Raw genomic sequence first — 12,343 nt, forward strand, 5'->3', positions numbered from 1 at the left:
CCTGATAGTGGTCTTTGGCTTTCTAAGTATTAGGCAACCCTGACTCTAAGACCAAGACAGAGTGGCCACAGATAGTCTTTAGCATAATGTTTGTCCCAACCGGAGGCGGGGGAAGAATCTTCATTGTGTTGGAATAGGCGACAAAACATCTCCCTACACCGTACACACACACCACTCTTTTAATGTGGGAGTGTAATTCTTTGATGTCTTAGCTGGGAGATATACATTAACAGCAGTATAATAGTTCAACAGCATTTCAGTAAAAGCAAGGAACCAAGCAATTTACAGTTGTGCATGGAGATGGCTCAAACATTGCTGAATCATTTGAGATAATCATACTCATTTATGTTACAATTTAAACACTTTGAGAGGTAAAGGAGACATTTTACAATCTTTAAAAGTGAACATGTCAAACAAAACATCTACAAATATAATAAGTCTATGACTTCCAGTTTACACAATTAAGTATACTTACGAGTCAGCAAGAACTATTCGTGTCCTAGTAACATTTTCTATGGTGAATTTGGTTTTTCCTCCCTTTCCTGCTATTCTTCCTATTGCTCTTGAGAGATGGTCTCCTTTCAAAGGCTTTACTGGAAAACAAAATCTTAATGTTAAACAAAAACATTACAGATAACATTTACACATTCACCATCTCAAACATGTTTCTCATTTTTATTTTAACTCCTCTGTTGTATAACTGAGCCTATACAAATTAACTGCTGTCATGTGCTTGTTCTGGCCATCATACATAACTTTACAGGCTAATTTAAAAGAATGCTGATATAACATCTACAACAAGCACAGAGTTAAAACAATCACTACTAGTTCCCATCTGCTGCAGCGCAAAGGAGGCGGTCAATTGTTTTCCCAAAATATCATTCTTCGAGGTTTTCATTTTTTCAATTACCAAACAAACGTGCATTTTTCAGATTAAAATAAACATGAAGTACAGCTATTGAGAAAACACAGACACAGGTGATGGCCAAAACAAAGACGGTTAACTGTGTATACTCGCGAGCACCGTCGGACTATGTATGCAAGCAGAATTGGGTGTAAACAGAAGACTGAGAAGGATTCTTGTTCCTACAAATTTAAAATGTAAGTTGCATTTTTTAAATACCCCCATTTTGCTCCCAGCATCTTAGTTATAGCCACACAAGATTTAGCTCAGGTTTAACCTGGAGGCACTCTGGGTCTCTCTCTCAGCACGGATTGTCATTAGGCACTGTGAACCTTCCATAGGGTCCGCAGCTGCAAGCAAACAGTATATAAATTGCCTGGTTTATTCCAGCTTCAATAATCCTGACACAGGAGGCCATAGCCACATGAGATAGTGTTAAGTGCTCTCTCTGGGCTCTACTATTTATTTACCCACAGTGGGACAGCACTAACCGTCATTTAGTAAGGAGAACTCTCAAACGGGTATCACGGCTGCACTCCACCACATTTAGCTACACTTCACTTAAGTGACTAACCTGTGGTCTGATGTTTTCTTATTCCCCCTACAAAGATCACACAAGGCTACAACTAGTGTACTGACTGGACTTCCCTCCCCCATTACCAACTCCAGTATTTGATATGATTCTCCTCAAATAAGTAAGAGATTCTAAAAGAACACACTTTGATCTATTTCATTAATGTCCCACGCATTGAAAGATGTTTTTACATCGCCTTGTAGGATGGTGACCCAAGCAGAAGCCCTGAGGAGACCTGTAAAGGATATGGGGTTGAAATGAGCTGAAGGCATCCAGGCCAAGAACATTCGGACTTACAAAATTCCAGTGGAAAGACTTTAACCGCTTCGCTGCGGCCGCAATTACCCCGCTGTGCTGGAGAATTCCACGTGTGCGCAGTTCGGATGTCCGGAAGCGGTTAAAGGCGCAAGTGTTGAGTTGCCGGATCCTCTCTTACTTCCCTGACCAATCTTTGCCTGTTCATTCATTCATGGTGGTGGTGTTAGGTTAATTGATTTGGCCCTACCACATGTGTAAATAGAATCATTTGGACTGGGGACCCAGCATATATGTTTTGATGCATTTCAGATGACTTATCTACACAACAGTGATTCACTTTATTTGTACTCTTAGGGATGCAAGAACAGATATTCACTCACATTTAAGCACATGATTTGTGATTTTTAAAATACTTGAAAATGCAAATCATTAATCAATGTACTGATTTATTAATTTTTTTACGGTGCTCCGTTCTATGATTTTTATAAATCAGGTCAAAAATGAAAGAAGAAAAACGGTCTATGGTTTCTTTGCAATTTATTTTGTAGGAACCAACTAAATGTCCTGTTTAGTTCTTCTAAAAACTCAATGAAGCTGGCGGGCGAGGCATTCTTTCTGTTGTACATATTGAATTGTGGCCCAACCTCGTTTATTCTTTACAGGGGCACACTCCCATTACTTTTGTGCCCAGTGCTACATTGGCTCATTTTGAAAATGAACTGGTAAATGACCAGCGGCAGGCACTGCGTAAAGAGGAACCTTCACTCATTTCTCATTCTGGGTCCGGTAAGTGAATTAGCATCCAGACTGTTTGGAAATTTAACACAAGAAAAGTATTGGCCCATTTGAGAATTCTGGTCAGGCTGCCCATAACATCAGTGTACCCCAGTAACATAACACAAAAAAGTCTATAGAGGTGAAGGAGTTGCAAATCACTGGACAGAATATACATTGTAAGGAGGCACACTAACAACTCTGCATAAACATATGCTTGTGCAACATTCTAATCTAGGGGTCTGTTGGAGGACCAATGAATAAAAAACCGCATTACTCTATCCAGGCACCAAAACCTTAATCTATTTGGTGTGCTGTAACATTCAGTGCCGCTGTAAAGCTCCCAACACTCTTTAGGCTCAGTTGACTTTGCTCACAATGCACCTCTTGAGTATTCCAGAAGAAGTCTTGTGGGTAAAAGCATGAAATAGATTTAATTTTTTTCTAGTTTAGAGTGATTTGATAAAAGGCACACTTATTTTAGCCCACTCACACTGCTTAAATCGGACTTATTATCCCTTCTGATTAAGTGTGGCCGTTCATTTTCACACAATATTTAAAACACGTTCTTTGAAGACATAAAGACAATGCAGGATATTTTAAAAAAAAATCATCATGAGAAAATTGCTGATAATTATTTACATCTTTGGGAGAATTTTCTCCCAGTTATACATTCAAACACTGTTTCAACCAAAAAGGTATCTTTTTGTTTAACATATGCATATATTTGATATACTAGAGTAAGGCAATTTGTTTTCCCCACTTGGACTTTTTACTTTGGTTTCAAGAGTTGGTAACTTGAACCCAATTGTCTCTTACACCCACTGCAAAATTCTCAAAGATAATAGAGGATTTCCTTACCTTCTTTCAATTATATTAGTAACTTGGCTATGACTGACTGGGCAATAGGCTGTTCTTTTTCAATTTAACCCTACTAGGCTAGTAATTTCTCCTGTAATGTGCATGAAAGAATGTGACTGTTAGTTCAAATAACACCGCACTGATACACCCAAAAGAGTATTGATTATTATAATACTAGTGGTGCAGGTTGGACTGAATCACGATAGCATGTGACTTGCAAAACTACCCTCATTGTTCCCATAAATCACCCTGGTTCGATTTAGAAATGTTCCTAGGAGTTTAATTTGGAGAAGGGCATAATGAGAGCCAGTTCATGTAGGAAAGGGCCCTGTTTAGGTCTCGCCTACGCAGCGCGCATACGCTGCATAGGCAAAAAGACCTTTAGCAATCGCTACGGCTTTTCAGCCAAAAACGTGCATGCGTTCCATTGCCTTCAATGGCAACGCGTGCACGTTTGGCGATTCAGTTGAGAGCGCACGGCGCCATATGGTAGCAATTATCGCTCCTGGAGCTGCTCACTCTCGCAAGTGAAACGCTTTCCGCTTGTCTTACATGGCAATACTATACATGGCACTAAGTGTCAACTTCAATAAGTTAAAGGCAGACGTTTGCCAGCAAACATACATTATTTGCTTGCGGTGAGCAGGTGTATTCAGTTGAACTGTCAGAACGAAAATAATCTCAGTATCATTTTTCGCACGACAGGTGAGACAAAAAATCCTTCGAAATCATAATTTTGCGACTAAGATTACCTATACCATTTAAACCGTGTAACGGAAGGTACTTGCTTAATTATTGCAGTTTGACGTATATCGTATTTATATCACTACTAAGCCTGGAGAGACTGCACAATAAACCTATGCTTAATCCACTTGTAGGACTATCGTCGCAGAACATTCTTTTTCCCACAAATGGCGATTGAGGTAAGAAAATGCCTGCCATGTCGCCTATTGGTCACTAGATGGCGCTGTTTTCTGTTTTTGGCGTTTCCTTCAAGTTTGACGTGTAGTGCTGCAGCTATTTGAAGAATAGTCAAAAACTGATTATATGAGGGGGCGCTGAATCTTTTACAGTCTTCCTGAGCGGATGCAAATGCAGGGGCAAATCTGTGTTACTTCCTGGGCATCCCCGAGCAGGTTGTGGGAAGGAGTTCGGCAACATTCGCAGCCTACACGTGCCCCAGATATGCATCATTCCACAGCCCTGTCCACAGAACAAATGCTTCCTAGACCTTGGTGAAGCGCTTGCTGTTTGGCCAGACTCGGGATTCAAAAGCAGCCCTGGCAAAGATGCTCAAACCCGCCCTGCTCCAATCCGGTCATGCTGTATCTTTTTCCAGCTCTCCTACCTATTGCGCTACTTTTTTTTTTTTTTTGCAGATTCATATTGCGCGAACTCGACCCGAGGGCATTGGAGCGCTTTACATGAGCACCAGTTATGTTACACACAAGGACACATTCATTTTTGGAAGACATGGGGAGATTAAGTTATTTGCCCAGAATCACAGGATGCTGAGCCTATGCCGAGGCTCGAACCTGGTTCCCACATCCTCTCCTACATCTTCCACCTCCTCTCTCTTTCTAGGAGACCCCCGGATGTCTGCTGCAGTGCAGTTAACATCGTGAAGCTAGGGAAAGTGACAGCGCCAAAAGCGGCCCATAGCTTTTAAAACCGTCCTCTGCTGGCGCAAGTGCACTGGGGAAATTTTGCCCGATGTAATAAAAGCCCTGCTGCCAGTGGTCCCTAGCTGGCATATGTGCAAGGTATCTCGGCATCCCGGATTTGCCCGGACAGTCCCATTTTTATTGTCAGCTGTCCCGGCAAATTTCAGGAAATTAAGCTAATGTCCTGGATTTTAGAGAGGGTCGACTGGAAACGGTGGGAGATTACATACATACATTTTTTAATGATTTGCAAAGCAGGAATAGTCAGCAGCTGTTATAAGGACGCAATTTACTTAACAGGCATGCTACTGGCTTTAAAAATTAAATTTTATGTATGTTCTTACTGCATCTTCTGTAATTCTCTGCCAAGAAGCACTCATTCTGTGCGCTGGGTTATAGTAAAGTTGTAGTCCACTTTCTATTTTTGGGAAATGTCCCGGTTTTTGGCTTTAAAATTCTAGTCTCCCTACATATGTGTGGCTTGGATTTTGAGGATAATCGAGACCCATGCTTCAGAATGGCTTTTTGAATGGCAAAGAGTACATTGCATCAATATGCCCTTTTCATATCAAGTATACACGGGCACCAGATGTAGTTATTTCAGTATTTCCGTGTCCAAAACTGTGTTACTTCCAGTCCTGCTCAGGTTTATTTGTCAATAAGGTGACGTTTCATAAAGCAAGTACAGTTTTTCTATCATTTAACATTTTTTAGTTGAAGCATGAGAGCCAAGTCAAAATTGTAGGTTATTTCTCTGTTTTTTGAGTTGTGCATGAGCAGTTCCCAAGGCAGATAATATAAAATGTAATAGCTCTGGGCCTGGTGTCAACAAACCAGCCCCAATAACTGTTTTAACATCATACAGACAGAAAAATGTCTCCATTTTCCAGAGTTTATAGAGCTGCTCTATCGTAGACATTTTGAGATTGTAGCTCAAATCTCCAATTCATTTTCTCGACAGAAGTAAACTTATGAAACAGAAGCTGATGGTGATTTTGTTCCTGTGCCAGTAAATCGAGAGAAACACGTCCTAATAATTGTGGGTTTGTGTGTTGGGGAAAAGAATTGGCATAAGCAATCTGCAGAGGTGTGACACGACATCACTGAAAGTGATGTAACATACACAGGGGTTTGCCCACATCACACCACATAACCTGGGCTTCATGAAATACAGAACCAAGCATTGGCATAGCCAATAGGTCTCACCTTTGGGACCTTATAAGTGTTTAGCAAGCAACAGTGGATGTTGTTGCACCAAGGATAACTAAACACTTTTAAGGGCTCAAAGGCGAGACCTATTGGCTATGACAATGCTTGTTGGAGATGGTCACCCACTTTTTTGCCTGGTATTTGATGCAATGTTGACTGAAGTGCACTGGGTTCCTGCTAACCAGGTCCCCAGTGCCAGTGCTCTTTCCCTAAAACAAGGTAGCTGTGCAATTGTTCCTCATTTAGCTAAACCGTTAGCACCCCTGTGAGTCCCTAGTAAATGGTACCCCTAGTAACTAGGGCATGGACACTAAATCGGGTCCCTAAGGGCTGCAGCAAGTGTTGTGCCACCCTAACTGACCCACCACCAAACTTGTGCAGACCGACATTGCAGGAGGCATGACTTGGTGTAAAAAATGTGATAACACAACATGGCACACACCTAGTGGGCCATGCCCATGGACATTGCATACAATATATGTAAGTCACCCCTACAGTAGGCCTTAAAGCCCTAAGGCAGGGTGCATTGTATTACATGTGAGGACATATCTGCCTGAGCAGATATGCCTCTGTGAGGTCTAGTTCAATTGCTAGGTAGTAGAAGTGAACAGGGAAGCAGCCTAAGTAGATGTACTGGGCACTGGTCATTACGATTTCCCCAGCTACATGGTGGAGTCACTGAAACCTATAGTGATTGGTATCAAACACCGTAGAGGTGCCCCCTGAAAACCTACCAGCCTCGTAGTGTGCTGGCTGACTGGTATCATCCAACCTGCCACCACAGACGGGTGTCAGACCCCCTGCAAGTGAGAGCCGCACTCTCTGAGGCTACAAACAATGCTTGCTTGAGAGGGAGGTGTTTACACCTCCTCCAGCAGGTTGACGAGTGAACCTGCATACAAAGGCCAGGTACTTCAAAGCCCCTGCTGCCTTTGAAATGCGACCCTAGCTTCTCCTGACTTGGGAGATGCCATCTCCTGCCCGGAGGCCCAATTGGCACAAGGACAGGCTTGAAATTAGCTATGCTAGGAGACGTGGTGCACTACCAACCAGTAACACCCCTAAGGTGGGCTGCCTGATGTACCCCACGAAAGAAGGATTCCACTATTTTGAGGACAATAGAAATTATGGGATAGGGTAATGCCCAATCCCTAAAGTAAGTGGTCATATAGTGGGTGTATGACCCCCAAGTGTAAGTAGCCTGTTGGCTACTACCCTTCACTCCCCTTAATGGGATAGGGTTATGCCCACTCCCTACAGTAAGTGGTCATATAGTGGGTGTAGTGACCCCAAGTGTAAGTAGCCAGTTAACTACTAAACTTCCCTCCCCCTAATGACCCTAAATTGAGTATTTAGGTGGCCTCCTGACAGAAGGAACATAGATTCATCGGACTGAAGAAAGAAGAGGACAAAGAAGCAAGAACGAATAGTTTCTTACCTGTCGGTGTAGTTTTGCAGCTTGAAGATCTTTCTGGATTCACTATGCTGTGCATTATTTAGCGATCTGGTGGTTGGGTCCGGATTCGTAGTCTGTTTTCTCTTTTTTTTTTTGTAGCCCAGGTGGGCGTCGACGTCCCACCATTTGGTGCACCTTCGTGACGTCGGCACGCTTCCTGCGGAAGCTCCCACCCTTGGGCGCCATCTTCGGATTCTTTTTTCTTTTCTTTTTTGTGGTGAATCCATGGCTATGTGTATTAAACTTTCCTTCAACGTAAACTTCTTCACGTATATTTGTCTTTGTTAAACGTTCCTATCTTACTCTATGTCCTTCCACCTTCTCCAGCCTCATCTTTCTGGCGGAGGTGGGTGGGTTCGCTAGTGAATCCAGAAAGATCTTCAAGCTGCAAAACTACACCGACAGGTAAGAAACTATTAGTTTTGCAGCGTGAATCTTTCTGGATTCACTATGCTGTGCATAGATTTCGTAGCGGTTTTGTCACTCATGTGGCGGCTGGGTGGAAGATGAGCGTTGGCTGTTAAAGATATGTTGAAGCACTCTTTGGCCCACTTGTGCTTCCTTGTTCATCTGCACATCTACGCAATAGTGTTTAGTGAAAGTGTGCACTGAAGCCCATGTTGCCGCCAGGCATATGTCTTGGATGGGCATGTTTGCCAGGAAGGCGATCGTTGCCCCTTTCTTTCTGGTTGAGTGGGCTCGTGGCCCCTCCGTGAGCTCTTCACCAGCTTGCATGTGGCAGAGCTGTATTGTTTTGGCAATCCATCTTGCTATGGTGTTCCTAGTCACTGGTCTACCCAGGAGACTCCTTGCGAAGGACACAAAGAATTGTTTAGTTTTCCTGTGTTCTTTCGTCCTTTCTATATAGTGCATTACTGCCCGCCTTGCGTCCAGAGTGTGGAGCGCCCTTTCCGCGTTTGACGTGGGCTTCTGGAAGAAGCTAGGTATCTGAATACTTTGGTTCATGTGGAATTTAGATACTACCGTGGGCATGAAATGCGGGTCTGTCCTCATCACGACCCTGTCACTGTGTATTTGTATGTACGGTTCTTGCAGCGTCAAAGCTTGTAGCTCGCTCACTCTGCGTAGCGATGTTATTGCTACTAGAAAGGCTGTCTTCATTGTCAGCATTTGTAGTGACGCTTTATGGATGGGTTCAAACGGTGCCTTCATGAGTTCCGTCAGTACCACGTTCAAGTTCCATGCCGGCGGCGGCATCCTCTTGGGTGGCGCTATTCTCTTCGCTCCTTCCAAGAACCTTTTAACTACTCTGGAAGTGAAGAAACTTCTTCCTGTTTCTCCTCTTGTGTATGCCACAATCGCTGCCAGGTGAACCCTCAGCGAGGACGAGCTTAGTTTAGCTTTGATCAGGTGCGTGAGGTTCTAAGTACTGTAGACTCTCTAGTCAGTTTTCTCTCCAGGTTTTTCCTATGGCACCACTGCGTGAACCTCTTCCATTTCTCCCCATAGCACTTCCGCGTGCTGGGTCTCCTTGCTTCTCTCAGCACCCGAAGTGTGCTCTCTGGTAGTTTTAGATGTGCGAACACTAAGTCCTCAGGAGCCACGCTGACAGGCTGAGGCTTTCTGGTTCTGGGTGTAGAACTTGTCCCCCTTCCATGGAGAGAAGGTCTCTTCTTTTTGGGAACTTGTGTGCTCTGCCCTGCGACATCTCCATAATCTGAGAGTACCAAGTCTGCCTCGCCCATTGGGGAGCCACCAGGATGAGAGTCATGTTGCTCGACCTGCACTTGTTCAGGACACTGGGGATCAGTGGCGTCGGTGGAAAAGCGTAGGCAAATTTCCTTGACCAGCTTATCCATAGGGCATTCCCATGGGACATCGGTTCCTGTTCCCTCGATGCAAAGTGTTGGCATTTTGCATTCTGGTGTGTTGCAAACAGGTCTATTGTTGGTGTGCCCCACCTCCTGAACAGGTTCTCCGTCTCTTGGTTGTTCAGTTCCCATTCGTGGGACACCGATGCTTGCCTGCTGAGCCAATCCGCTTCCACATTGTCCTTCCCTGGCAGGTGTATGGCAAGCAGGTCTATCCTGAGTGGGATCGCCCATCTCCATATTTCTTGAGCCAAGCTCGACAGAGGGAATGACTGAGTCCCCCCTTGCTTGTTGATGTAAAACATTGTTGTAGTGTTGTCTGTCTGTATCATCACCCTTTTGTTGTAAAGGTGCTTTTGGAAGGCCTTCAGGGCCAGCAACACTGTTTTCAGTTCCAGGTAGTTGATGTGCTTGACTGCATCTCCTGGGTTCCACAGACCCCTCACTCTGAGCCTGTTCATGTGTGCACCCCATCCTTTCTGGGATGCGTCTGTGGTGATGGTCACAGTTGGGTCCGGTGGTGTTAGAGGCTTCCCCATCGTTATATTCTCCTTCGTCCACCATTTCATCTCCTCCTGCACATTGTGCGTAACAACCACTAGATCTTCCCAACTTCCTTCTGCTTGTGACCATTGCTGTTGCATCCACTCCTATAGTGGTCTCATCTTCAGCCGAACATTGGGGACCAGGTGGATGCATGACGCCATCATCCCCAAGATCTTGCTCACAGTCCTCACAGTCAGAACTTGCCCCTTCTGGTAGTGACGTTTCTCCCTCAGCAGGCTGAGTGTTCTCTTCTGGCTGGGTGTCACTCTGCATTCGACCGGGTTGATCAGGGCTCCCAGGAAGATTTTCACTTGTTCTGGGTTCATGGAGCACTTTCTCCAGTGGATGGAGAAGCCCAGGTTCGTGAGCGTTCTTGTGACCTGTTCTGCGTGAGCTTTGCACCTCGTGTAAGAGCTTGCTTTCACGAGCCAGTCGTCCAGGTAGGGGTACACATGTATACCCTCCCTTCGTAGGTGTGCGGCCACCGCCGCGAGGCATTTGGTAAAGACCCATGGCGCTGACTTGAGTCCGAAAGCCAGGGTTGTGAACTGGTAGTGGTCTTTGTTCACCTTGAATCTTAACATGTGTTTGTGTTTCCTGTTTATGGGGATGTGCAGGTATGAGTCTTTTAGGTCTATCGTGGACAGGTAGTCCCCGGGCCTTATTTGTGGGATGACCTCTTGCAGGGAAGTCATCTTGAACTTTTGAGTTTTTACGTAGGTGTTCAGGAACCGTAGGTCCAGGATGGGTCTTAGGCTTTCGTCCGCCTTTGGTACTAGGAAGTAGTTTGAGTACACCCCCTTGTTCCGTTCTCTGTGCGGGACTTGTTCTATGGCCTCTTTGAGGAGCAGTTCTTGAGCTTCCTCTTGGAGCAACTGCAGTTCTTTGCCCTTGTGACCCCTTCTCTTTGGCTTTCTGCTTGGTGGATATCTTTCCAACTCTATGCAGTATCCGTGCTGTATAATGTTTAGTATCCACTTGTCTGTGGTTATTTTTCTCCACTCGTGTAGAAAAAATCTCAACCTTCCCCCTACTGGTGTTGTGTGTTCTCTTGAGCCGTGTCCGTGTGAGCCTCCCCTTAGCTGTTGGTGCTCTCCCCCCTGAGGCTTTGGGTGGGTGAGCGCCTCCTTCCTCATGGAGTTACTTTTGGGGGGGTTGATCACCACCTCTCGGTCTCTGGCCCCGTCCGTTTCCTCTCCCTCGAAAGGACTGGCCCCTATTCTGGGAGTTCCAATTCTGCCTCTGTTGACCCTGGTGCCATTGGTTGTCACTCTGTTGACCATGGTGGTGAGACTGTTGCGAATGTGATTGCTGGTTTCCCCTTCTACCATTTGGTCTCCTTGTGGGGGTGCCTCTCCGCATCCCCCTGAATTGTAGGGCTCCCATCGATTTGGCTGTCTCATTGTCCTTCTTCAGCTGAGCCAGTTTGTCATCTACTGATGCCCCGAACAGCGTCTCCCCGTTGAAGGGGGTGTTCAGTATGTTATTTTGCACTTCTGCCTTGAAGCCTGATATTCTGAGCCAGGCTTGCCTTCTCTCAGTGATGCCTATGGCCATCAGCCTGCTAGATGTTTCTGCCCCATCTAGGGCTGTCTTCAGGCATGCGTTTGCTATGTCCTTTCCCCCCTCCGCGAGGTGGGCTGCCCTCTGCCTGTACTCCTCAGGCATGTGTTTCAGCAACTGGCTCATCTCATCCCAGTGCTGATATTGGTGTATATTCAGGAGTGCATTGGAGTTTGCCATCCTCCAATGCATAGCGGCATTTCTTTCAATTTTCCTTCCAGTGAGGTCCATCCTCCTGCTTTCCTTATCAGGTGGTGGCGCAGATGTGGTTGGCACGTTGGCCCTTCTTCTGGCCGTTGCCGCGATTATGGAGTCAGCTGCCACGGTGCCCTGGATATAAGGGGGGTCCTCGGAGGAGAACTTGTATTTCTTCTCCGTCCTCGGGGTCACTGACCTGCATGTGGCCGGTTCCTTGAAGGCTTCAGTCCCTTGGGCCGTGACGCTCTTCAGCATAGGCAGGAAGCTGATTTTCGTCTGTGAGGGGAGCAAAGTCTCTAGCAGGAAGTCAGCCTTTGTCTGTTCCTCCTCCAACTTCACATTGTAGACTGCTGCAGCCTTCTTAACGACCTCATAGTAAGCCCCGATGTCGTCTGGCGGCGAAGGCCTCGAAGGGTATGTCTCCACAGGTTCCTCAGGGTTATCGGCCTCGAGATCCTGCCATTCTTCCTCTAGCGACGCCGAGGATTCTGAGTAGTAGCTCTC

The 12,343-nt window shown here is 45.5% G+C and overlaps 1 protein-coding gene across 1 annotated transcript in view; it reads right to left on the reverse strand.

Moving 5' to 3' along the window:
- PNO1 (partner of NOB1 homolog) overlaps window positions 1-12,343 on the reverse strand; it is an 87,474-nt gene that overhangs the window by 25,540 nt on the left and 49,591 nt on the right. The window contains exon 5 of the mRNA XM_086927582.1: window positions 476-593. Coding sequence (XP_086783708.1) covers window positions 476-593 — 118 coding nt within the window. The remainder of the gene's footprint in view (window positions 1-475; window positions 594-12,343) is intronic.

Source organism: Lissotriton vulgaris, chromosome 6, assembly GCF_964263255.1.
Source record: "Lissotriton vulgaris chromosome 6, aLisVul1.2, whole genome shotgun sequence".
NCBI classification, from domain to species: domain Eukaryota; kingdom Metazoa; phylum Chordata; class Amphibia; order Caudata; family Salamandridae; genus Lissotriton; species Lissotriton vulgaris.